This window comes from Cuculus canorus, chromosome 1 (genome assembly GCF_017976375.1).
Source record: "Cuculus canorus isolate bCucCan1 chromosome 1, bCucCan1.pri, whole genome shotgun sequence".
NCBI lineage: Eukaryota > Metazoa > Chordata > Aves > Cuculiformes > Cuculidae > Cuculus > Cuculus canorus.
This window is the reverse complement of record NC_071401.1, coordinates 75,492,735-75,518,590: the sequence shown is the minus strand read 5'-3', so window position 1 is coordinate 75,518,590 and position 25,856 is coordinate 75,492,735. Positions and strand designations below refer to the sequence as shown.

Here is a 25,856-nt window from a genome sequence, read left to right as displayed (position 1 = left end):
TGGGAACATTTCCCTGAATTTTCTTCAGGCTACTGAGGGTGTTTAATCCAGTTTGTGTATCCAGCCAGGTAGATACATAAGATGAAGATGATCTTTACTTCATAATCTTTTCATTTGTTTTAAATTCCAGATCCATCTGCTCCACCAGCTCCATCTAATATCAGAATTGCTAATATCAGTGCAAACAATGATGGGAGTGTAAATGTAATGATTACTTGGGATCTTCCAGAAGAGCCTGATATCCCAGTACACCACTACAAAGTCTTCTGGAGCTGGACATATAGCAAATATGTAATCCCAGCTAAGAAAAAGAGGAGGAAGATTACCGATGGGGTAAGAAAGAAAACAGTGAATGAGACAGAAATATGGCTTATTTTTTTTGCACAAAAGAGAGTGTTTAAAATATGTGATAAATTGCAACAATTTCAGCAACTAGTAAAGTAGTGATCTTGATTTTTAATATCAGTGACCCTATAGACAAATTTTATCTATCAATCTCTCTTTCAGTGAACTCGGAAAGAGAAATAGGCTTCTGCCTCGAAATGCAGGGAAGTGCTGTAAGATTTTGCAGGAGAGATGAACAGAAAGTTAAATGCTGTTTGCCCTCTAAATTCAGGATTATTTTATTAGTGCTTCTTAAAGATATAGTGCTTATTTTATTTAAAAAGCCTGACATCATCTGCCACATTGTTTTTTCACTATGTAAATAAAACTTGTGATGTTACCATATAGAATAACCATTAAATAGTCACTATAGGTCCAAGGAAAAAACAAATCCAGAACTCTTTAAATAAGACGTGATACCAAAGATCTGATATATTTCCAAAGCAACAAGTTCCTATGAGTTTCTTGAATGAAATATCAAATATTGCTTTACTGAAAATCTCTCAGTTGTGATATCTTTAGGCACATTGCGTATTATTTTAAAGCAGTTAAGAGTAATAGAAATCAATTACAGATAACAGACTGAACTTAATTCTCAGTGCTCTTAATAAAAGCATTGTGAGAATTTGGTCCCATGTTTATGTTAATGCTGCGTATTGTCTCTGACTATCCACTTGCGCTGTGATGAATGACAGCTAGGGTGTTATAGTTCCTTCTTTGTCTCTCAGTCACCAAACCCTGAGAGCAATGAAGGCAATGAAGGCTGTCCGCTGAGTTCATCTACAGTAGACTGGACCCAGCAGAGGTGTCACCGTGGGAGCATGCTGGACCCATGCCTTCTCATGGGAACTGATGGGTGATCGCGGTCAGGAGGCTGCATAACCACCAGCAGCAGCTCTGTGCTGGGCAAGCAGGAAAAGGAAATTACCTCATAAATGTAGACGATACGGAGTGATTGCAGGGGTTAAGATAATTTGGTTCTTTGTTTCTACTTCAGTTTCATACTTTAAAAAACTGCAAAAGGTAAATATGCATAGTAAAGAAAATTGGTCCTTTCTTGTACTTTTTAAAAAAATAGTAGTGAGATAGGAATAGGGTTTAACTGCGTAAGGTAGAAAAGTTTGTTTCTCGGGAAAGCTGTCATGGGCAAGAGATCTTCATGGCAAAGCCTGCAGCCTAAAGATAGAGGGAAGCATTCTCTCCACATCTGGTCCTCAAATGACAAAACTCAGAGAATTTTAAAATGTTGTGTTAGCACTTTGCATAGGGTACATCCTACAGATAAATATGTTAAAACATAATCAATATATGACATTACAGTAACCGCTACCAAATTCTGACCTAGAGTGCAGGAAAATCTGGAAGATCTGAGGCATATTTTAGAAAAAAGCCAGGCTTTTAGTCCTGTCTCATGTTAGTCCTGTCTCATTTTACTTTTTATTCTGTAACATGTCATGAAATTTTATGGCAATGCCAGTGAGATTCAGACTTCCTTCAAGGGATGCCCCTGAGGCTATTGCTAATTAAATGGTCCTTTGAATATTACAGCAAGTCTTCAGTCTACAAATTGAAACTGTAGATTTTTTTTTTTTAAAAAAAAAATCAATTAAAGGTGGAAAATCTTATTTTTTTAAAGATCATTGCGGATTATTTTTACCGAGTTTTTACCTTTAGATTTAGATAGTCTAAATAATTTTATCATTATTTCCATATGAAATCATCCCAGGTAAACATTCAAATAATTTGACTGCAATATCAAAACTGTTAATTGAGCATTATAGTCAATATAATAAATGTTTCAGCACAAAACAAGTAAATGTAATTGATACAAAATGCTTTTGACAGTCCCTGAAGTGTTAAGTATGGCAGTACGTGGTTATCTTTATTCACTTTGGACTGATGGTCAAACTTCAGAGGAAGAAAGTATTCCAATGAAAACATGGAGTAATGTCTGAGATATGGGCTAGAATGGCATTTTTTTTATAAATAGATTAAAGAAAATTTAGAAATATAAGAACATTGAGAAGCTTAGGCTCTTTTTTTACAGTATCATGGGACTTGCCTTAATTTATGGATTACTGACTGGAGAAGGGTAGTCCTATACTCATGTTTCCCCATTTAAGAAATTTCCATAGCAGTGGCAATTGTATTTTTTCTTCTTTTGTTTTCCATTCTATAGCAGAAGAGTGTTTTTACCAATGAGAGGGGATTTTTGGGTGTGGGTTTGGGTTGTCTTTTTCTTCATTTTTGTTTTCAACAAATAGAAAATATTAAGAAATGTACTGAGTGTTGGATTTTAGCTATCTTCAAACTAGAAAGTGTTCAGTTGCTTTAATAATACAGAAATTGGGCAATAAAAACTTTAAATTTCTTTCGCTGAAGTAGTTTGGGCATAAGAAAAAAGGTTGCTGTATTCTGAATTCTTTAGTTTTGAGCTAAGCAATAGGTTTTTGTAATTGCCAAAATTATATTAACATCAAGAAGGTTAGTGTTTAAAAAATGATAGAAAAACACAGTCCAATGAAACATGTTTCTTAAAGAAAGGAAATTTAACTTGTTGAAATTTATACATGATTTTTCTAATTTCAGACTAGTAGTGTGCCTAACATAACAGGCCTGCTTTTACTATTATAACTACTTTGTATATTTACTCTCCTCCATTATAGGCCCAAAATTATGTGATCCTGGAGGAACTCCAACCCAACAGCAACTACAATGTAGAGCTGCAGGCCGTAACACGCTGGGGTCAGATACGCCTAAAAAGTGCTAAGGTTTCTCTCCATTTTAGCACGACTCAGGATACCAGAAATAATAGTGAGTAATTGTATTCAATCACCTGAATGCTTTCTCTCTTCTTTATCTGGAATGTGAATGTTTTATATAACAATTTCTCAAACTAAAAAAAAAAAAATTTTCTTAAAGCTTTCTGTTTCATATCATAGTAATACTGTCTCAGTGTAGTTGAGTAACCATTTAATGTTAAATTTCTCATCTAAAAATTGTTGACAGTTTTTGCCTAGATCTTTATCTTAGATCCTACTCACTTTAAATAAAAAAATACATCAAAAATAGAAGTATTTGCATGACTGTGGTATTAATATTTTTAAATGCAATACAGGTATAAATACCATATTTGTCAGTTGCTGGAATAAAAACATTTCTGTATCTTTGTCTTAACTGGACAAGTAACTTCTAACTTATAATGCTTTTCAAAATCCTGACTATTTTGAATAGCCCATTAATTTAGATTCTTGAACAATACAAATATGTATCTGATAAGAAGTGATATAAAACATCAGCTTTTCTATTAGGGAATCTGAAATGTTCCATACCTGGCGAGCAAAAAATTCTTAGGAAATTATTGCACACATAGGACTTACATTCAAATTAGAATCTTGAGATCTTTAGGTGTCAGGTTATTTCTTGTTAAGATAGGCTTTAAATCCTGACATGCTAAGTAATAAGTGAAAAACCTACCTGAACCTGAAAGTATAACATAATGCTTAGTCTTGGTTAAATGCTGTTTGTATAATTACAGTACAATACCAAGTTAGTGCCCCAACTGCTGATGTGTCTATGATTAACTAATACAGCACAATTCTCATAATAAGATATTAAAGAATATAATTTTAAGTATACTCTACTGGATCCATTTCATTTTCAATCCATTTACATTCTTTTCTTAAAAGTACACTTAAATTTTACTTGTCACCATTTTCATAATGTAATTGTAATTACTCTCACCTTAACTAATCAGTTGCTGTCGTTGCTGGACCCTTCTGTAAGCATATTTTAAAACAATTGGTATTCATATCTACAGTTCTCATTTTAATGTACCAAAAAGATCAAATACACCTAAAATCCCTTATGTTCCCCATATTAAGCTAATTTTTGCTGCTTTTTTAATTCATTAAAAGAGACAGAAAAAGGCCAAGTTTTTGTCTCTTCAATACGCTGGGTCTTTTCTTGAAATCCAGTGTAAAGCAAGTTTGGGTTTAATCCTCAGCGAAGCCCAATGTAAATTCTGCCCTTTCCATACCGGCTGCCCTTGATTGTACCTGTGCTTTTTGACATACCCTCCGAGTTTCTATGAAGTTCTGGATCTCAGTGCTAAACTTTAAGTTGTTTAGTTTTCAGTCCAGTCATCTTGACTGGCATTTCACCAGATTACATCAGAACTCTGAGAGAGAACATGTAATTGTTTAATTTACATCAGGTTGCAGGAGAACGCTGGTGTCTGGATTTCGCCTGAGCCTGAGCTGTGTCCTGGTAACGGGGATGAAATTCTAGGTGCTGTTATACACCACTAGGCAAAATGACATTTGGAAAGCTGTTGAATTTCTTTCTTATTTTACTACAGTAAACAGAACAGTATTATAAACTTTCCCCTCTTGGGAGAGGGAATAATTAATCAACGATGTTTGTCAGGCTTTATTGCTAGCCGTGACATTAGGTCAGATCATCATAGTCTTTAAATGAGAGAGTAAATAAAGACTTTCTATATAACAACAGCCCTCTAAACTGAAGCTGAGTAATTGAGATTAGACTGCGTAATTTTTGGTACCCTTCTATACTTACTGTAAGAAACCCTTTTGCTAGTAGTGCTAGTAGCACTAGACTCTCCATAGTCTCAATAATGGTCTCTCTCTCATGGTCTTTATCACCAAATGGTTTGTGTTGGGAGAGTAAGATTTCTGTTTCACTTTTCCCTCTCCAAAACATTGTTTTGCAGAATCTGATGCAGATCGTATCTGATTTATTAATTACAAAGCCACTATGAAATGGATTTTGTTTACCCTATAGCTCAAAGGTGACTTTGATGGTTTCATCATTTTCTGTCCACTCCAGTAGCACCTCTTATCATCACAGCTAGATTTAAATTCCTTCCACAATTTTGCTTGGATAATCTGCCTTCTGCTTGAGCGTCTTACTTCAGAAACAGTCCATCAGTAGTTTCTGTGGAAGTCTTCTATCTACTAATGTCTAATTAGTATAGACTTTTTAATGCCTTGTGTTTTATTTCACTTTACTGTGATGATGTTTTTGGACTGCATTGTTCCTTACTTTTATTTTTTTTTAAACCAGAGTAATACTATACTAAGAAAATTCTTTTTCTTACATACTTAAAGTATTTGACTGTTATGTTCAAGTAATGAGCATCCATTTAGTTAATGAGCAGTATTTTCTTTTTAACTGCAAATCAGTTAAATCTCAGCTGTAAGAACTAAAACACATATTTGTTTTACAGTAGAGTACTTCAGTAATAAGTTTATAGAACAATCTGAGTATGATTTCTGTTAAAGCCATGAAGTAAAGGATTCAAGATTCTTTGAGCCTAAACCACTGAAATAACACATTTTAGTGGACAGAGCACTCTGCTGAGAAGTATGTTTTGATCTTTACAGACGTTTTAAAAAAATAACTGAATTATAGCTTACATAGAAAAGCAGATAAAAACTACTCTTGGAGGAGATGCAAATTAATCTTCTGAATCTCATTGAAGTTAGTTAGGTACCAAGCCAGTCCTGCTTGAGGTACTTTTGAGAATACTCAGAAGCAGATGGAGAAATATGAAAAAGAAAAAAATATTGCCTGAAATATTATCTAGGACATGACACTCATGCCCTGATTTTATTTGGGGACTTCCATGGCCTTTGGGAAGTACTTCCAGAAGCAACATGCCAATTTTGCTGAAGTCCCACTGTCAGTTGCTCTGCACTCTGTGGAATCAAGCTCTTGGTTTTTTTAGGTGACTGATCCTGTTGTCAGAATAGAGTGTAGTCCATAACTTGCTGAAGTAATTTAGTCCTACAGACTTCTGTGAGCTTCGACCCTGGCCTTCTGGCATTATGTTTCCCCACACTTAGAAATGCATTGCCTCTCTGTGTTTGTATGCTTCACTTCTGGGAAATGCAGCAAGAGTCTCTCTCTTGATCTTTATATGTAAATATTCTAAATTGGTGTCCTGGTTTTTATGGAAATGGAGCAGACAAAACAGCAAAGCAGAGATTAACTAAAAATACTTTAAGTTGAGGTATACCTAACAGATTTAAGTTTGTACTTCAGTCTATCACATTTTTATTTCCTTTTAGAAGTATAAACATCACGGTTACCTTGACAAAGTACTTACTTAAGATCGGTAGTTTTATTTTAATTTAAAACAAGCAAAGAAATTGTCAAATTGTATCAGATTAAGAAAAGGACTGACATAGTAAAATTTGGCCAAAAAAGCAAGTGGATTTCAGTCGAAGCTACATATAGGGCACAATGTTCACATTTAGGTGTTTGTCATGGTAACTATTGATGCTTGAGTGTTTCCCTCTTTCTCTCAAGTACGCAGTTAATAAGTTGTTACTTCCTAATTATTAGATTAATTTTAATTAATGTGTATTATTGAATTAAATACTTCTCTTTTTTTGTCAATCTGACACAAATGCTGTCCTCAATCAGAATTTATATGTTTGCAATGAAAATGAAGTTTCAATCAGCATTGCTGCCTTTTCAGCTGAAAATATCTAGAAATGCCGTCAGCCTTGCTAAATGTTGATTAACTGTTGCCAAATGAAATGCTTATTGAAGGACATACCATTACCATTGCTTGATGGAAGCAAGGCGTATAACAGCAAGAGAATTGCTCAAAGTTAATTCTCCTCTTACAATGTTTTCCTAAGGATTCACTGTTCACTGCTGGAAACAGGAAAGTGAGCAAGAAAGATCTTTAATCTGACGAGAGTGTTATGTAGCACACCAAAGGAATACATGTACTTTGATGTAATAACCACAAGTGGCACTCTGTGGATTACACTCAATGCCATCCTTGAGGTTTGTGCATATCCAAACACTGCACAAATATAAAGACCACAAATAATTATACAGAACCACTGCTAGATATTATGCCTGTTTAGCTCAGTGTGTTAATATTTCTTGTTCTTGGGGCTATAAATACACTCCTTTTCCTTATTATCATTATATTGAAAATTGAAATATGTTTACCTCTTTTCTCTGTGTCCAAGATATTTTTTTTTACTGAATTGCAAACAAATTATATACCTTCCAACCGTGATGGATAGTTTATATTAATTTCATGTATGTAAGATACTGAAATAAGATAATTTGAATTAAAGTTAGTATTATTTTCTGAATTTCAGCAATGTTAACATAGGCATTATATGGTACTGTGCTTAAATAATTCCTGATTGTTCTGTGTATTGCAGAGGAACAGGCATCTCCTGGCAAACCTCAGAAAGGACTGGTAGATCCTTACCCAACATTTCAAAGAAGAAAACCTACTCGCTTTCTTAAAATTGGAACACCTTTCTATCAGGACAACCAACTTCAAGTCAAAGTCTACTGGAAGAAGACAGGTTTGTCAAATTTTATTTTACTCTTTTTTTTCCTGACAAGGAACTCTCATCAACTCCCTCAGAGTTGTAGGACATTCATATAATAAAATGAACTTTGTACAGTTAAATCCTACACCCATCCTTCCTTCACCTCCATGTTAAAGTGAAATATTGCCTCTCCTCTTTCCGTTATGGATTTGTAAATCTATGGCTGTGGGAAATTATGTGAATCAGCTATCTAAAAATTAGACAGTCATGTTAGACACTGCAGCTTTCCAGAGCTGAGATAATTTTAGTGAAGTTTTAAACAGGGAAGAAGAATTTGGCCTTATGTTCAACGGAGCTTTGGTGCCTATGGATGTCATCTCTCTGGAGCGTGGTTGGAGGGTCTTAACAGCATACAGTTCTCAGGTGGATTTTCTGCTGATGCCACTGCAGTGTCACTTGTTTGACTTCCTCAGTTGAGAAATGAGTCAGGAAATTAACGTATGTGGAATTCAAGCAGTGATGTCACAGAAACTAAACTGTAGTTTGAACCACAAAATTGAGATTTCTACTGGCTCATGTTAAGGCTTTATGCCAAACTTTATCAGTCACCTTGAATTAGAACAGGATGAATTGCTGGCCACAAGAACTGGAAAAATCTTTAAGCTGGTTTTCTGCTAGGCTGCACATACCCTTCTGTTTTTCAGAAAAAATCTTAACAACAATTTTATGCTTAAGTCTTCCAGACTAGATGAAAATGCCATAAATTTAAAATGTCTAGACAGATTCTGAAATGAAAAAAGGGATTTTCCTTTCCTGCCCTCTAGGATCATATAGATTGTTACACACCTATATGCTTAGCCATAACAGTTTCATACGCTGTATGTGAAAATGTGGCAAAAGTGTTAACTGTTTTAACCTTGAGCAGTCTACATGTCTTAACAGTAGCATATGTATAAAATCCATTCAATTTTTGCATTCAGAATAAAGGGCTACAGAATGGATAATCACCTTTTAATTTGGTATTTTTCAAAGAATTTTAGAAATACTGAAGTTCTTTTGGGTTTAGGTGTATACAGTTTTCCTCCTTTATGAACCACACTGTCTCAAGTCATGTTTAGGTTGTTGCAGGAGGTGTAAGACTGCAGCAACTGCAATAGGAAATACTGAGAGAATTTACTTCCACCTAGTCTATGGCCTAGTATCTAGGGTATTTTCGTTGCAGATAGGCAATCAGAGTTCAAATCCTTCCTGAAAGGGTATTTGCCTCTTTGTATTCTACATAGTGGATGAAAATAGGAGTCCCTGTTGTTTTCTCTGATGTTCTCATTATTTTGTAGTTTGCTATTAAAAACAATACTTTTATTGGTACAAGAATGCAGCCATTCTGTTAACACTAAATTAGGATGTGTGACTTTAAAATAAATAAATATTAACAAAATATCATGAAATCATGTGAAATGGGTATATGGATAGTGGTAAGAGTTTCCAAAAAATAATTCGAGAAATACAAGTCTTGAGCTTGACTAAGTTGGACGTTTGTAAATTAAGCAAAATTTCAATTGGTTGTAGCTATCTTTGCTTGTCTGGTTTGATTTTCAAGTCTTTTAGTACTTTCTGTGGTGGACTTTGTGGTCCTAACAAGAGATGCTTGCAGTGGTGATGAAATAAATGTTATTTAGATGTTGGATTTTTATAAAATGGATATTTTGATATGTTGATATTAGCAGCTATCTTTTTAGCTGTAATTACAACTTTAACAACTCCTAACAGCAGTCTTACACTTTGTAAGAAGGTTACTCATTTTCTATAGTAATAGCTGCTCACATCTTTTTATTGCATTCCAGAATTCAGTGGTCCTACCATTCTTCTTAGACTTGAGATTAGTTTCTTTTTTCAAATTCTGTCCAGAGCCAAGAGGCCTCTATAGAAGACTTCTGTACTGCCTTCCAGCACCGTAGCATCACAGTGTATGACAGATTACAGAAACAAACAGGAGGAAAGACTCGTGTGGATTTCTTGCAGTCTCAGACTGCTTAAGAAACACAAATGTGTTCCTAAGGTTGTTTTAGATTATTGCTTTACTTTCATTGGTCCGTTTGTTAGCTGCGAATTTGTTTTGCTTTAGAATTTAAATCATTTTACTCTCTCTAAAAGGACAAAACAGATCAGAATCATATAATAATTTAAATGAATTGGAAGGGACCTCTGGAGGTCAACTGCTCCAGCCATCTGCTCAAAGTAGAACTCTGAAATTAAATCAACTTGTGCAGTCCTATCTGTAAGGCCCTATAACAGATGTTCTTATTGTTTTCTGAATGAAAGGGAATTAATCCGTTATGAATATCAGGCTGCAGAGGCCACCGCTTTATTGCAATGTACCTTAGGATTTGCAGAATGTAAGGTGATGTCTCTTGACATTCAAAGGTAGTACATCCATTGCTACAAAGAAGATGTATTCCTCAGTGTCGTTTGCAGATGTGCTTCTAGGAAGCCAGTGGAAGACCACAGTGATGAGATCAGGACTGAAGCTCTTGATTTTACATGATCCCTCTGGATAGAGTCCATCAGACCTGTACCCTGTGCAATAGGTGCCTTGCAAGCTATGACTGAATTGGTTTTATTGTATAATAAAGAAGTCATTGCTTATCAGTACTCTGAAACTGAACACAGTATTTGAGTTAAAGCCTGAGTAAGTGGATGAAAGAACCTATTTCCATATATATGCATCATATTGCACCACAGTTTGCAAGCAGGAAAAACTTATTTAGGCCTATTCTTCAAGTGTCATTTCTTAAGTCCCATTAGCTTCAGTAAGCCTGAGGCATGAATGGAATGTAGAATTTGGACTTTACATTAAAATAAATCTCCTTCTGAAATAATCTTTCATTTTGAATGCTCCGGTGTGATGGCAATAATAACTTTACTTTAGTTTGCATGCTAGCAAAAATAACTCCACACTGTAAGCAGTACAAGGTGCTTAGAAAATGCACATAATTTTGCTAGACAGGTTCATCACAAAAGCATATTGTAATTATATGAATACAATAGCTTCTTTCTGAAAGAAGAAAATGTCGTTAACTCGCTGCCTCTGACTTAGGCCTGGGACTAGAGAAACAGTACATTCCTTAAACAGCACAAATCCCAGTTTTGTAATTGAAAAGAGCTTGCTTGTGGACTGATTTTTTTGCCATCTTGATTATGTAAAATTAGAATTTATTTGCGATTTATGTCAAATAGTGGAATCAACTTAAGTCATCTTTAACTCATTGGTGCTGGAGTCACAGAGTACAATCCATTACTGAGAATGGATGCACTCTGACCCCCCCTACTTAAAAGAATTAGCTACTTAGAATAACTAAGATCCTCGGTATCTTGCGTGGTAATCAAGACTGAAGGTGTGAAAATAAAAAGAGCTTTATGTTTCCTCTGTTCAGTAGTTTGGTGACTAGAGAGCTGAGGTTTTGGACTTCATCTGAAAAGACTTCAAGATGCTACAAATTTGTGTATCTTCAGGGTATGAAAATAAGATATTTCTCATAGACAAAGGAAAAAATATATAAGCTTATTGCATAAATTCTCATCACTTCCTGCAATAATTATATTACATGAAAATACATGATATAATTTAGCTTGATAATTTCTTTCCAAATCAACATGTCACAATAATATTTTCTAACCCATGACTGCCTTCACTATTGTTTTCTTAGTGCCTGTTATTTGAGTATAATGTAGCTCTCCTTGCTCAGATAAAGCCTTAGTTTCCTTCACTTTTCTTTGAATAAAGTCTACAAACATTTACATCCCCTATTTAAATTAAACATTTAAAGCACTTCTAGATATTTAAAATCAATATAACTTCCCCTTGGTTTTGCTTAAAAAGACAAATATTTAAAATGTATTAAGTCTTGGCTTCAGGCTTCTTTCTTTGTATTTCTGGTAAATGCTAAAGCAGACAAAAGAAAAAAAAAAGGAACACTTAAGGCAGGGAGAGGCAAAGAATCCTCCATTGTCTGATAAATCAACAAACAAGAATAATGAATTAAATTATAGGGAAGAATAAAATGCAAGGCAAAGCAAAGCAAATAGAAAGCTGCCATAAATGCTTTTAAAACCAGACCTTAGGAAAACAAAATTAACTTTCACTTAGTTCAGTGAGATAAATGAGGTGACTGTATGTGCTGACTCGTTGTTTGCAATAAGGTATTTCGTATGGCAGGTTTTAAAATAATTGAAAGCTTTCATGGAGTTATTCTATGGTCCTTTCTCACAGAACTCGTGCCATTGAAGCTAACGAAACTCTTCAATGCCAGCTGGAGTTTCTACCTGTTATTGTAAGGAATTCAGTAGTAGTTGTTTAACACTGAAGGATTATTTAGTTTGATACTAACTGTTACACTAGGAAGATCAGTGTTTGAGCAGCTGGCTACTTTCTAATTACAGATATTTAAGCAGTAAAATATTTGTACTTGAAGGTATCATTGTTGTCCAAATGGTTCTTTCAACAAGACCTGAATGTTAATTATGTGAAGTATACACCAATATATTTCCCTCATATTTCTACGTGAATGTGAAGACATTGGCTCGGCGGAGGCGGATTGTGTGGATATACAGATTGTGCCTTTGTATTTATGGATTTAATTGGTAAAGCTGGCCTGAAGCACAGGAATATTTGACTGGATCAACTCCTTAGAAATTCACCAGTAGGCATTGCGTAATTTTTCTTTTCCACATGTGCTACAAGATGGCTGTGTCCTCTGGGCTTCCCCAGCATCCTGCCTGGGAAGCTAGGTATTGCAGTCAGCTTTAATTGTTGTGAGAAGTTCTTCCAGAGTTAAAAGCATATCCTGCTAGAAGTATCCTCTGTGATTTTTACTCCTTCCTAACTTTATCTTACAAAGGCCTAAGGTAGTTCCAGGAATAATTTTTTTGTGTATTTTTTAAAATCTCTTTCCCTTTTTACTGCCTGGAAGGAGTGAAAAGGGGAGCTTGTGACCATCTCCAGTTTTGCTTTACAAACTGGCTACAGGACTTGGACTATTTGGTTGGTGTCCAAACGTGATGTGCTAATAATACTAATAATAAGTGTTGCTGGTAGGAGGCATGAAAACTGTCTATGAATAATACAATTTGGTAGAGCAGATGGTGTGCAACTTCTTGAACAGTATGCAATTGATTACTGGGACAAATAATAACGTTTTAAAATCACATGTATCTGCAACCTCAGTGGAACATCAGCGGACAGGAAGTCTTTTCAGGCACAGAGTTTACTGCATTTCTTCATGTTTCTACTGGAACAACAGAAAACCATTGCTGAATACCTTTCAATCTCTTCCAAATGTCTGTACCTTTCAGGGTACGCAGTTGAAGCTCTTGGTATGAGAGACTCAGGGGCAAGTCCATCCAATGATTAGTCTCAGGAATGTAGTTGGAACTGACTCAAAGACTGCTAGGAAATCAAATATCAGAAACCAAATCAGAATTGCCTGTTGTGGTCTCATAGCTCAGGCAGCACAGCAGGCTGATTTTGTTTAGCAGGCACTGCTGAAGACAGACTGTGTCTGTATTGGACTAGTTTGATCCAGATCATTCATCAAAGTAGTTCTAACACTTTCTATGGTTGATTTGTTTATTGCTTCATTTTAAAATTGACGTAGTGTGTGCTGTTCACAAGCCTTCACTAAATGCTACTCCAGAACAACTTTAATAATTGTTAAAGTGTATTTAATTTTACTTAATTCATGCATTTCATTAATTAAGTGGTTTTATTCTTAAACTTAGTAACTGAATACGAATTTAAGCTTGATTTCTTTTGAACTTACAGTGAAAGATAAAATAGAAATCTAATTGCAAATTACTTGGTCATGAGTGCAGGTCAAAGACAGATGATCATAATGTGGGATGAGTACTTGCACTCAGACTTCAGATGCGCATTTAATACCACAGTGCAAAATCATTTATCAGGACTTAGCTCATTTCAAGGCACTGAAAATTTAACCAGCCAACTAATAAATAAACCCTTAGCTGATCTTTAATTCTTCAGAGCAAAATGTGTTTTCAAAAACAGCATCATTATGTTCCTTCAATAGTATCTGTCTACACAGTACACAGGGGTTTTTTTTTATTTGTTTTGAAGCCACTTCTAGCTTAATTTGAATACTAGTTCTTACTGTGAAGTCACAGAAAACAGTCCAGATCTGTTCACCCTGTCTGTACACACATGATTTTATAGATTTTTTTAACCTGATTTTGCTCTGTTCTTTTTCTCATAGACTCAGTAGTTTTACACTGTAGATTTAGAAAGTGGCATATTAATGCCATTAACTTTATGAATAACAGTTCAGCAGAGCAACATCCTGATATGGCATGCCATGATGCATATCATGAAAGTCCAGTTTTGGAACTTGATGAAACATTGCGTATACATGCAAACCCACCTGTACAGCTTTTGCATAGGGTGTGAAAGGGAAGGGAGTAGCAGGTGCATCTCTACATCTCCTCCCACTGTGGAATTAGGGGTAAGATGAGTCTATATCTTGACTCTGGAATTGGGAAGGACTCCCAACTTACCTAAACTCAATATAGCCTCCCCACCTAAATTAATGTACAAATGTGTCAAAGTTACATAGAAGATTAAAGTTAATGATCGGGTACCTAGTGACATTTTCAATAGAAGTATAACCATAGCAAGACTTGCATTTGTTTGGTTGGGTTTTTTTACTTTTTCATTATGTTCAGTATTAGGATGCTTGGATACCTTTGAAAGTATGGCTATGAGGGAGTAATGTAGGGAGTTTCTGTTCAGGCTATTGTGAGACTTTGGGGCTTAAAAGAGGTAAATTTCCTTGTAATAGAAAACTAAAACGAGATACTGTTAAACTCACTTTGTATAGAATATTGCTTATGGGAAAAGGAGTGAGAGTAGAGGCAATCTGGTTTAGGGGCGATCCCAAACTTAAATCTCTCAATATAAACGTCTTGAAACCTTGAGGCTTTCTAGGTCTAGGTATGGACACAAAAACTTTGGTGGTTCAGGCCTGTCTTTAAATTACACACTAATCATTAATATAATTTTTGGAAAGGCTTATCATTTTATTATATAAAGAATGTGTTCTATAGAAATGAAGTTTGTTTTAAATGGCATAATGTGAGAAACAAAATCTTTGTTATTAAACAGTACTGCTTATATTCCACGTAAGACCAGGAAGCAGCATAGTTTGCCTTCAGAGGAAGTGTTTATTGAATTAAGTTTAAATGTCAACTGAGGGTTTTGGTGTTTATTTTAATCATACTGCTTGAATAGGTGATTATTGAAAAATTCTTTCTCTCAGAGGTGTCATGAATACTATGAATTTCAAACCCAGAGATTTCATGCTTTTTTATGTCACTGTGTGAATCAATGCAGAGGCTGCTGGAGAGCCAGAGCTGTTTGCATTTCATTTTTTCTAGGAGAACTTACCTAAAATGCCTAAGACAGAACACAACAATAATATCATTTTTACAGGGAAAGAGGAGTGCAGAGGCTCGCAGGGCATTGGTACATCAATGCAGCATTTTATCATTAGTTAAAGGTAAATTGTGTTTACTTATATAACCTATGACTGATAACTCACTTTGCTAAACTACCATAAGTAAAATAACACGTTATTCTATCTTTATTTCTTATCCTTTCATTAGCTTCATAGTTCAAATGTTGGCAAGAAATGCCATGAATCAGAGAGGCGTAGAATGGTTCATGAACCGATATGTGAAGAAATAAATGTTAAGTACTGACTGAGATCATGTTTTGCTTCTCAGCAGTATGCTGAAGTATTCCTTCTCAAGTTGTTCTTTAGTCTTGCTGTTATTATTACAATGCAATAAATACCCTGTGGATCACTTTATACTAATTGTGTCTTCAAAACTGAGGCAACTAGTAGTGAATAATACTGCTGCATTTATTCACTTAGATTCTGTCCGTATTTAAGCTTGCCTTACATATTTTTCAGGACCTATACAGCAATTGAGTTTTAGCAGAAGTTTTTATGGAAACATGCATGTTTTAGAACTCTGTGTTGCCATGGAGAAGAATGGTGGTCTGATAAACTGATAAACACACGCCTGAGATAGCAGAAGACAGTTTGTTATATTCTATTTCAACTAGTTGCATGATAGTTCTTGGTGTGGAAATACAGGCAAGTTATGCCCCAGAGCAAACACTACTGCTCATCCTTCTGCTAGAATGCTGGGTTGGAAGCCGTGCTGTGTTGTATTAGATCCACAGTTGTAAAGGTGTATCAGAGATGGAATACTGGGAGAAGACAGAGCAGGAACATTTCTTCAGGAAGCCTTTGGTTTGTACACATCTTTGGGCATTTTAGAGATGAGAAATGTTTTTTCTTCATTCATCATAAATTCACCAAATACCATTGTTACTTTTACATTCACCATTGCACAGCTTCCCCATTCAATATAATGAAAAAAATATTTTTTTTCCTGGATATCGTGCTGTTTGACAAAGGATTTATAAAGAGCTCCCCAAAATCACACTATAACTTTGCTATAGAAACAAATAATCAAACTCGCAGATACTGAGACACGCACTTCATGTGCCCTGAGCAGATTCTGCCCTGTGCTGTGACATTAGATATAAAATCTTTATCCCTTGCTATAGCCAATTTCTAGACCAGTAATGCTGCAAGACATATGATCCAGAAAGGAAATGAATTAATTTTGCTATATTTACTTCCTCCTATTAGTCTAAGATAGTCAAAGACATATTCAAGACTGTCTTTTAATTGTAGTTTCCGTGGTCATTAGTGTCTTGATGGTGGTGGGTACTAAAATTTCTGGCTTGATCCATTAGTGATTCTTAACTATTGAAGTCAACATGGCTGTTCATATGTGTAAGTGCTTTGTTGAATGGGGGCCAAAGTGCTTAGAAGTCTGTAAGATCAAACCCCTGTATGAGAAGAAACATAAAAAAAATGTGTCCAGTTGCAAATAATCATTGCAGTTTGCTGTATGAAATATCAGATTTAACGATGTATAATAAATCCAAAGGTTTAGCTACATGGAGAACAAACTCTTTCAGTAATTTCCTTATTCAATAGCCTCGCAGAAATTTCAGCCTCATGGGATTCTGTTTGAAGAAAGGTTAGGTTTGAATGAAGGCAGCAGGTTTACATATGGCTAATTAACATCCAAAATTTGATAACAACTCCTTTTGAACATACAGTTAGCATGTTAATTATAGGTATGTATTCTGGAGAGAGTCAATGTGCTGAGGTAGCCTGATGAAAAATTCAGAACAACATTTCCTTTTTTTTATTCTGAAATACTCATTCAACATATGCTTGTTTTGTTAAATTAATACTTTTATGCTGCCAGGTAAAGTTTTTTTGTATAAATATGTCTTATTTTATAATCTTTCCATTTTTACCATATTTTATTCCACAAGGAAAATCTGTCGGACACTGCTTGTTAATTACTTCAAATCCTGTCACAATACAAAAATCAGCTTGATGTTTCTGTGTTTATTGATGCCAGACATTTCTTATTGCAATTATACCTTAATGCGAGTTGCTGTTGTTGAACATATCTGCTCTGAAATCTTGTTTTCCAGCAAATCCCATTTGATTTTTCTCTCTAATAAATTTTTGTAATTTGATTGCCTGCATACTAGTGCTGTCACAGGCGGCATTAATCAGCATTTTTATACCAAATTGTAAAGAGCCGTCATCCAACAATGAGGCATTAAATTGTATTATACACAAATCTAGAGGTGAAATACTTTTAGAGCAGAGACCATTATTATTGTCACCACTTGAACAGAGGTGAGGAGCCACAAAGTGCTTTGCCTAAAGACCTCCAGCAAACCAGCAGCAGAACTATCCTCAGCTCCTGAAACTGTCTGCTGCTATTTTCTTGTTGTGAATCACAGGAATACAAAGGAATACACAACTCTTAAATCTGTTTACCTCATGGCCTGGAGCGATAGTAGGTTGTTGTTGTATTGGTGGCATTGGGTTGTGTGAGCAACCTTCGCTGCTGTTCCTGCCTATGCTACGATGGTTTCTGAGCTACGAAGCAGTTTTCAGTTCCTTGTTATTGCCAAATTGGCACGCTTCTGCAACAATAGATATAATGTAAACCAGAAAAAATTATTTGAGGCAAAGAAAGGAGCTGTCTGCAGTAACATAGTAGGAAAAAAAGGAACCACATTAGATGAAGTTTTTCACGTGGCTGCAGTAATGGAAATGTACAGCAGAACAGAAGTGTGGGAAACATTGGCAAAGAGGAGGAAAAGAGATTACTTTTTTATTTAGTTTATTTTCAATAAACCGTAGAACTATTTAAACCAGAAATTCCAGCTAGGAAATGTTGCAGGGTTACCTGCCATTGTGTTGGATGATTTTTCTGAATGGGTCTCAAGCTTCAAATTCTGTGGGGAGATGATGAGATTTAGCAAATGTAGATTGTAGGCTTGGGGTATTCCTGTTAACCATCACGCAGCTATGACTTAGGACATGTTGTAGTACTTCAAGTAAAACTTTTTAATCTAAGATGCTTAAATTGTGCATGTGAACTTGAACTTTTAGAAGTTGCAAACAGATGTGTTTGGCATTGCATGAATGGGATTTTGTGCTGCTTTTACAGCTTAAAGGTAAAGAATGAGCGTGCATTCCTCCCCCCGCCCCCCAAAAAAAAAAACAAAACAAAACCCAAACCCTATATTTATTTAATTTAGTTGAAATTGAACTAGATTTAGGTTGTGAAGGGGGACAAAGAAGATAAGTCTGACAAAATACATCTCCATAAACAAAATCAATAGAAAGATAGCTTTGTGGAAATACTCTTGTGGAGCTGAAGGCTTTTTTGGGTAAAACAAAGGAGAGTGGCAATCAAAACAGACATCCTTCCAACATGCTTTAGAGCATCTGCTGATCAATAAATTTCCAGATAGAGGTTTAAGATCTAACAAAGTTGGCTGCATACCCTTGTTCAGTAAAGCAGCTAAGCATATGTGGAATTTTAAGAATATGCATGTGTGATATCTGCATAGGAATGTTTTCTTAAGGCTAGGAAATCATTTTATACTTCAGAAAATTTACTCTAAAATAATTCCCTTTAACTATTAGTTTATTTAGGAGGATTAGTTTTGTGGAGCTTCCTGAAACATTGAGAAATCTTTAGCTTGAGTTGGCTGAAGGTCATGTCCATGATAGTAACTTTACAGGGATTTTTAAAGTAATTTTACTGGATGGCCTTTTTTTTTCCTATTTTTTTTTCTTTTTAAAGAAGCTTGAGAATAAAAGTAATTGTTTGAATAAGCTGTCTGCTGTAACAGTCCTTTAAGGAGTTCTTAAATGATTTTTATGTTGACTAATTTCACAAGCTTAGTGCTTCTCAAATGAGTGCTAGCACTTAGTATGTCCTTCAAGTTCAGTGTTTCTATACAAATATTTTGAGTTCTGAGAAAGACGAATGCTTGCTGTTTGTGGAGGCATCAATCATTTTAGTGTTAAATGGTATACTTTCTACCCATGAGAACCATGAAGTTATAAAGCTTTATAAAGACATATTTTGAAGTACAGAATCAAGAAAACACCAAACTGTAAGAAGGAGAATGGTGGTATACAAAACAGTTTTATGATTTGAAATCTGAAATACCAGAGAAGCAGAGCAAAGCAGTCTGGCAGTTTCTTTTCAGTGTTGTGTACCTATTCTAGAAAGGATAGCAGAGCTTTCTGATAAAATTGGCCAAAATCAGTCCCATGAGATACTGGATATTCTGTTAATAATAGGTACTCAAATGACTTTTCAGAAAAAGATGTGGCTCTGAGTTGCAATGTATTACATTCAGCTCATTTAGTTCAGAACTGTTAGCTTTGGTGGTAGTGGCTGACATTCAGCTAGACTGCAGGTTGCATCACTTGTCCAGTACCTACCACTGAGTTCGTAATGGACAGCTGAAACAAAAATCTAAATAAAATTATAGTGGAGATCTCACTAGGAGAGTGTATATTGCTGAAAGGAAAGCTGGGAGAAGCTTTTCTTTTGCGTGTGCTGTAAACATTAAATCAGATGTAAAATGTTGCATAAAACCAAAACTCTAGGGCCATGAGCTTTGTGAACAACTATATGAAACAAAGGCATATTTTCAACATTTTGTGTTGAAGTTTCTTATGTGGCTTTTTACATCATCCCACGTGTGTTGTCTCCTTTTATATTAAAAAAATTAATTTCTAAACTAGTCTTGTTATTTAATAAGCATACTTCATGCATGAACATACACTTTGAGTTTTTTATGTTTCTAGCTTTATTTAATCATGTCCCACCTTTTCCTATTTTTCACAAAGTTTCTGTCTCAAGTAGGAGCTCCTTCTGTCGTATATTTTAGTTTTGCAACCCAAATTACTCAGGCTTTAGATTCTGACTGGATAGATTTTTTAAAAGGAGAAAATTGTTTTTATTGTTGTAAATTGTTTTTATAGTCTTATTTCTTACAAAAAAAACCCAATTAACATAGAATCACAGAATCACCAGGTTGAAAAAGACCTCTTGGATCGTGTCCAACCATTCCTGTCTGCCACTAAACCATGTCCCTGAGCACCTCGTCTACCCATCTTTTAAATCCCTCCAGGGATAGTGACTCAACCACCTCCCTGGGCAGCCTCTGCCAGTGCCCAATGAGCCTTTCTGTGAAAATATTTTTTTTCTGATGTCCAGCCTGAACCTCCTCTGGCAGAGCTTGAGGCCATTCCCCCTTGTCCTGTCCCCTGTCGCTTGGGAGAAGAGGCCACCTCCCTCCTCTCCACAACCTCCTTTCAGGTAGTTGGAGAGAGCAATAAGGTCTCCCCTCAGCCTCCTCTTCTCCAGGCTAAACAACCCCAGCTCCCTCAGCCGCTCCTCATAAGACTTGTTCTCCAGCTCCTTCAGCTTCATTGCTCTTCTCTGGACATGCTCCAGAGCCTCAACATCTTTCTTGTAGCGAGGGGGGCACAAGGTTGCTTCTGTTCAAATCTTTTAGATAACAGCAATTAGAAAAGTGGAGGTAAGGACCGAAGAATTTTTAGTCTTGAAAATAAAAGTTTAGGGAAGTCAAAAAGACCTGTTCTAAGGAAGAGTTTTAGATAAACTTAGCTGGTGCTGTCCTGATGCATTCCAGTTTATAGAAGTTGATGTACTTTTATATATGTAGCTAAAAACCATTTTAAAATAACTTTAATTATGTACTCACTGAAAAGAAAGAAAATCCTGTCTTTTCAGTGTAGATTGTTATCAGAATACTAGATGTAAGCATTAACAAATATAAATTTTATTTGTTCATTTTGTTTAAATAATAAAAAAAGAAATTATGTTTATTAAAACCCTTCATCCTACTTTTACAGTCAAAGTTGATAGGAAGTGATATAACAGTGTTCTTAAACTCTTCTTGGTTTTCTGGTTCAGATAGGGAAGTTATCAGAAACCACAGATGTTTATGAATGGGTTACTAAGGTTTTACTAATGCAGGAGAGAAGTAGGAAGGAAAAAAAAAAAACTGCCCAGGAGGAAAAGCTCACATAAGGCATGGAGGTGGAGCTGCAATAAAATTCAAACAGCATTCTACTATGCCAGGAGCTGGAAATACCGAATGTCTTGGTTTACAACCTGTTTAATCACATTTTTGAACAAAGGCTTAGTGAAATTCTGCACTGATATATGTGGACGCTGAGCTGTTGTAGGCTCTTGATGCTTGGGATTTAGCTTTCCCCAGTTGCCCGTGTAGTGATATTCAGTGATCTACCTGAGCTATGTTTCTTACTCCCTTCTTGATGGCTGGATAATGGGAAGGCTTAATTGGCTTGGATAATTTCAACCAAAGAAAGAGTGATCTGTTTATGGATTGCAAGTGAAAGTTACTGTGAGTGAAAATAGCCACTCTGTAGCTTTACAAAGAGCAGTCCACCTTACATCCAGTTAGTTTAAAATAGTAAGTTAAGATTATCAGGTAATATGCAATCAGTAACAGATTCACTGTGGTTAATTGGAACGGAGTGTGCATTGCTAATACAGTATGATTAATATAGCAGCACAAAGTTTTCAGTAGAGGGGTGCAAGCAGGCGACAGGCAACAGTCGAGTGAGCTGGAAGAGTCAAAATCAGATGGAACCTACTTACGAATGCAATGAGTTTGTCTCCATCCAATAGACACATCAAGTGAGAAAGCGCAACAACTAAGAAGCAAGTGAAAGAATTTCCGTTTCTTTATATTTTAAATGAGAGAGAACAACCACAAGGCAGCACGTTCTTTCTTTATAGATTTCTTTTTGAAAACAAATGTTTGGTTTCCAAAGAAATCACACAAAGAATTAGGATATATGTTATTATGAAGATAGCTGCTGCAAAAGTCTGTTTCAAGGAGCTTATAATCAGTCTTTTTTCCAGGATACCATTTGAGATAGTTTCACACACTATTTATTCTCTCTTTGGTTTACTATGCTTCCCTTCTGCATCCAAATTACTCATAGCAGTCTAATGCCAGATCATTTTGCATCCCTTGTATAGAGACAGAGGAGAACTAAATCCATAAAAATCACAGAATGCATGTGTGCTACCTGATGAGTTTTTCTTCTTTTGTCTAATTCTTAATTACTCTTTTTTATTTTGCTTCCTTGTCCAGTCAGTATTAGGCAAGAAACTAGAAGAGCTGGAAACTGGTTGAAAGATTATACTATTGACATTGCAGCAAGTTTTATCATTGATTTAAAAGGGAACGAACTTAAGTCTCTAGTATTACTCTTAAGTGTCAAGACTAGAATTTTATTTGGACAGATACTGAACAAGTTTTATGGTATGTTCTGAAAAGAGAAAGCTCAGGGATTTACAGACATTTTCACATCTTCAGGCACAGTTTTCTCAAGCAGTGCAAGGCAGCAGTATTGCAATGCTCTGACAACACACATAGTCACAGATACTTGACAAAGTCATTTCCACAATTTGCTGGAAGTTTAGAAGTAGCAGCATTGAGGGCTTTTTTTAATGCTCAATTTAAATGCTTGATTTTTTATAAAATGTAAGCAGTATATGCTTACATATCTGAAAATGCTGATCCACTATTTTTAAAGTTATGTCCATTAGCTGATAAAGAATTTAAATTATGTACATGTGTAATATTTTCTCCAGTCTGTTGAAGAGTGCTTAGGAACAAGTGAGGAACAACCAGCTCTACAATACTTAAAACTCCTTCTATTTTTATCCAGAGAACCCAGAAGAGTTGCAATGGTGAAAGCATGATTATAATATATGTCTTTTCCTCTCTTTTCATATGATTTAGATATCAGCATGAATCAATTCCAAGTTCACTGGTTACTGGAGTCCTGTGCACACAATGACACCAAAGGGCTTGGGAAAGTAACTGAGCTGACTTACGTAAGTCTCCATTCAGCTTTCTGCTTGACTCTGAATAGCTTCTAAGCAGCAAGGGAAAAGAAGAGTTTGTAACATAACACAATATGTTTTATAACATTTCATAGATAAGTAAGAATGTTTCTTTTTTATATTTCTTTTCAGCAAAAGATAAAAAGTTATACATCTGGACTGTTTTAGGGTTTGGTTTGGTTTTATTTTTTAAATCCACACAGGGCTAAAATCATAATTTTTTGTCAGTGTTATTCAGAAAACAAGATCAGGCAAATAAACTTCTTAGCTCTAAGTACTTACATATTTCTACAGCAAAAAAAACATGGAGCTTTACCTATAATTAGTACTGTAGGACTCTAGCATAGTGCAAATACTGAACAGTGATAATAGTAATTAATAAACTAGGTTTTCTTTTAGACATGAAAGTGAGTTTTGCAACCCTGAGGAGAATAAAATAAGGGAAAAGGACCATAGGTGAAAAATACTAGACATTAAATACGGGTGTTGGACAGATATTAGATAAGGAGAAAAGCTTTGTGTAAGTACGTGTCAGCCCAAATATATATTGCTATGGCAGTTCTTCATACACAATTTGTTGGCAATCTAGTGTCATCCATCTCTGTAGCACATTATTTGAACAACACAGTAATGCAATTGGTGCATCACAATTGATTTAGTGGGTTATGGAGAATGGAAGAAATCACAATTCACCTTTCCTTCTTACCATGACTGGATCAATTCAGTGTAGTTAATGGCATGCAAAAGTAGAGTAAATCAAAAGGCATCATTTCTCATACAGAAAGCTGTTGGCATGTGAGATTTCTGCTTCATGGGGTCAGCAAAGCAAATATTAGAGGTGTATTAAAAAAATGATTATGACATAATGTTATGATCAGTCCCAATATTTCAAGTTATGTACATTGACGATAAGAGAAAAGTAGTATTTAAAAAGGTTATTTCCACTAGAGGTCAGGAAAGACTGTACATCTGCTCAAGTGCATTGTGGGATTAGTTCATTTAGTTCTTCTCAGTCATCTTATGGTATTTGGTCCAATATCCTTTAAAAAACTGTGTTTCTTTTGAAGAAGAAAATATTGCAAGGAAACAGAAAAAGGTTAATGCTACAAAATATTTGGTAATCAGTATGACAGGTCAAGGTGGATAAAGGCCTTATGTTTCCCGTGTTGAGCATTTGGGCCTTGTCATGATAAATAAAAATAGTCCTGTCAAGTCCATTCTCAGCCCAGTCTCTGTGTCTTGTTGAAAACAGCCTTCCAAGCGAAGGTCAGACTATTACAATTTGGGATTGGAAAAAATAAGGAGTTATGCAGAAGAACGCTGGGAATTAGTGATTCTGAGGGAAAGTAAAGATCTAAAAGGTAATGAAAGATCTAAAAGGTAGTGAAAGATCTAAAAGGTAGTGACCTTAGCCTGCAAGGTGTTATTGGAATTTTTTCCTAGAAAAAGAAACATTTTTTTCTCATATATAATTTGTGTTAAACGTTTCAGGGTGTAATTTTCAAAGTGCTTTAGACAGCAGTAAGAATTTATCATGACATTTACACTTTGTGTAAAGTTTTGTTTTCCAGTCATTGTCTTTAAACAGAGACTTGTGTTTTGCAGTTCAGCTGTGGAGCTTTTCTTCCTGATAAGAAGATAGCCGTAGTTAATGTACTAAAGCAGAAAAAAAATGGATACATAATACCATGCTGGACTTTGAAAGCACTTTTAAAAAGTTAATTGTAGATTAAGCCTGCCATTTACAGCAGCTTAACTCAGCTTTCTTACATTTATTTAATTTGATTAGCATTTACATCCTGGCATTGCTACCCCCATTGCCTTCATGTCAAAGAGACAGTTCTAAATGTTAGAAGCCGGTTGCTTTGATGCCGTGTGGTGAAGAAACTCTGTAGAATTGAAAGACATATCCAAATACCATGCTAATATATTTCGCTACTGAAAATAATCATAACGTAGACAGTGTTTGCTTTGTTCTCTGAGTAAAAAGCCATATTGGCATGTTTTAAGCATATCAGGAAAATATTTTGGGGGAAAAAACATTTCATCTTTTGCCAGCCTTATTTTTCAGTTGGTTTTTTTTTTTAATCTAGATGTCTGTTTGCAGCTGTGATCTTTTTGTTTTTCTCCTAGGAAAACTATGTGATTCTCAAGGACCTGTCATTTTCATGCAAATATAAAGTAACTGTTTTGCCTGCAAAATCTAAAGGTCGTTTAAAGGCTGAGAGCATTTTCTTTGTCACCCCATCTTGCTCTGCATTTAAAGAAAAAAACCACAAGCACATTAATTGTCCTGCTGAAGGAGGTAAGGCATGATGTGGAGAAATAGCCTAATAGTTTCAGATGCATATATTGTCACCCAAAAAGTGTTCAAAAGCAGCTCTAAAATGGGAAATGAAAGATTCAAAACAAATAAAAGTATGACTAATGCTTATGTGAAAAATCAACTAAAATACAGAACAGTATAGATTTTTGGCTAGGACGTTACTGTTTTGTGAATTAGGTGATAATGTTATTAGACATACACATATGATGACATCTGTTATTACATAATTTTTATTTTTGTGAGACGGAACAGTTTCCCAGTTATAGTCATTATAATGACAGAAGGTAACTGTAAACATAATTATGCTGGCATGACCCATCTTTTGAGTGTTTTGCTACTGATGTAAGCTGATTTTCAGTTTGATTTTGTTTAGATTAATTCTGCTGCCTGCACCAGGTCATGTCACCCGTGTC

At 35.3% G+C, this 25,856-nt stretch overlaps 1 protein-coding gene across 1 annotated transcript in view; it reads left to right on the top strand.

Annotated features, from left to right (window-relative positions):
* Nucleotides 1–25,856, top strand: part of ANOS1 (anosmin 1) — a 140,017-nt gene that overhangs the window by 102,619 nt on the left and 11,542 nt on the right. Inside the window, exons 7-11 of the mRNA XM_054054289.1 lie at nt 131–333; nt 3,051–3,198; nt 7,599–7,748; nt 23,014–23,108; nt 25,251–25,422. Coding sequence (XP_053910264.1) covers nt 131–333; nt 3,051–3,198; nt 7,599–7,748; nt 23,014–23,108; nt 25,251–25,422 — 768 coding nt within the window. The remainder of the gene's footprint in view (nt 1–130; nt 334–3,050; nt 3,199–7,598; nt 7,749–23,013; nt 23,109–25,250; nt 25,423–25,856) is intronic.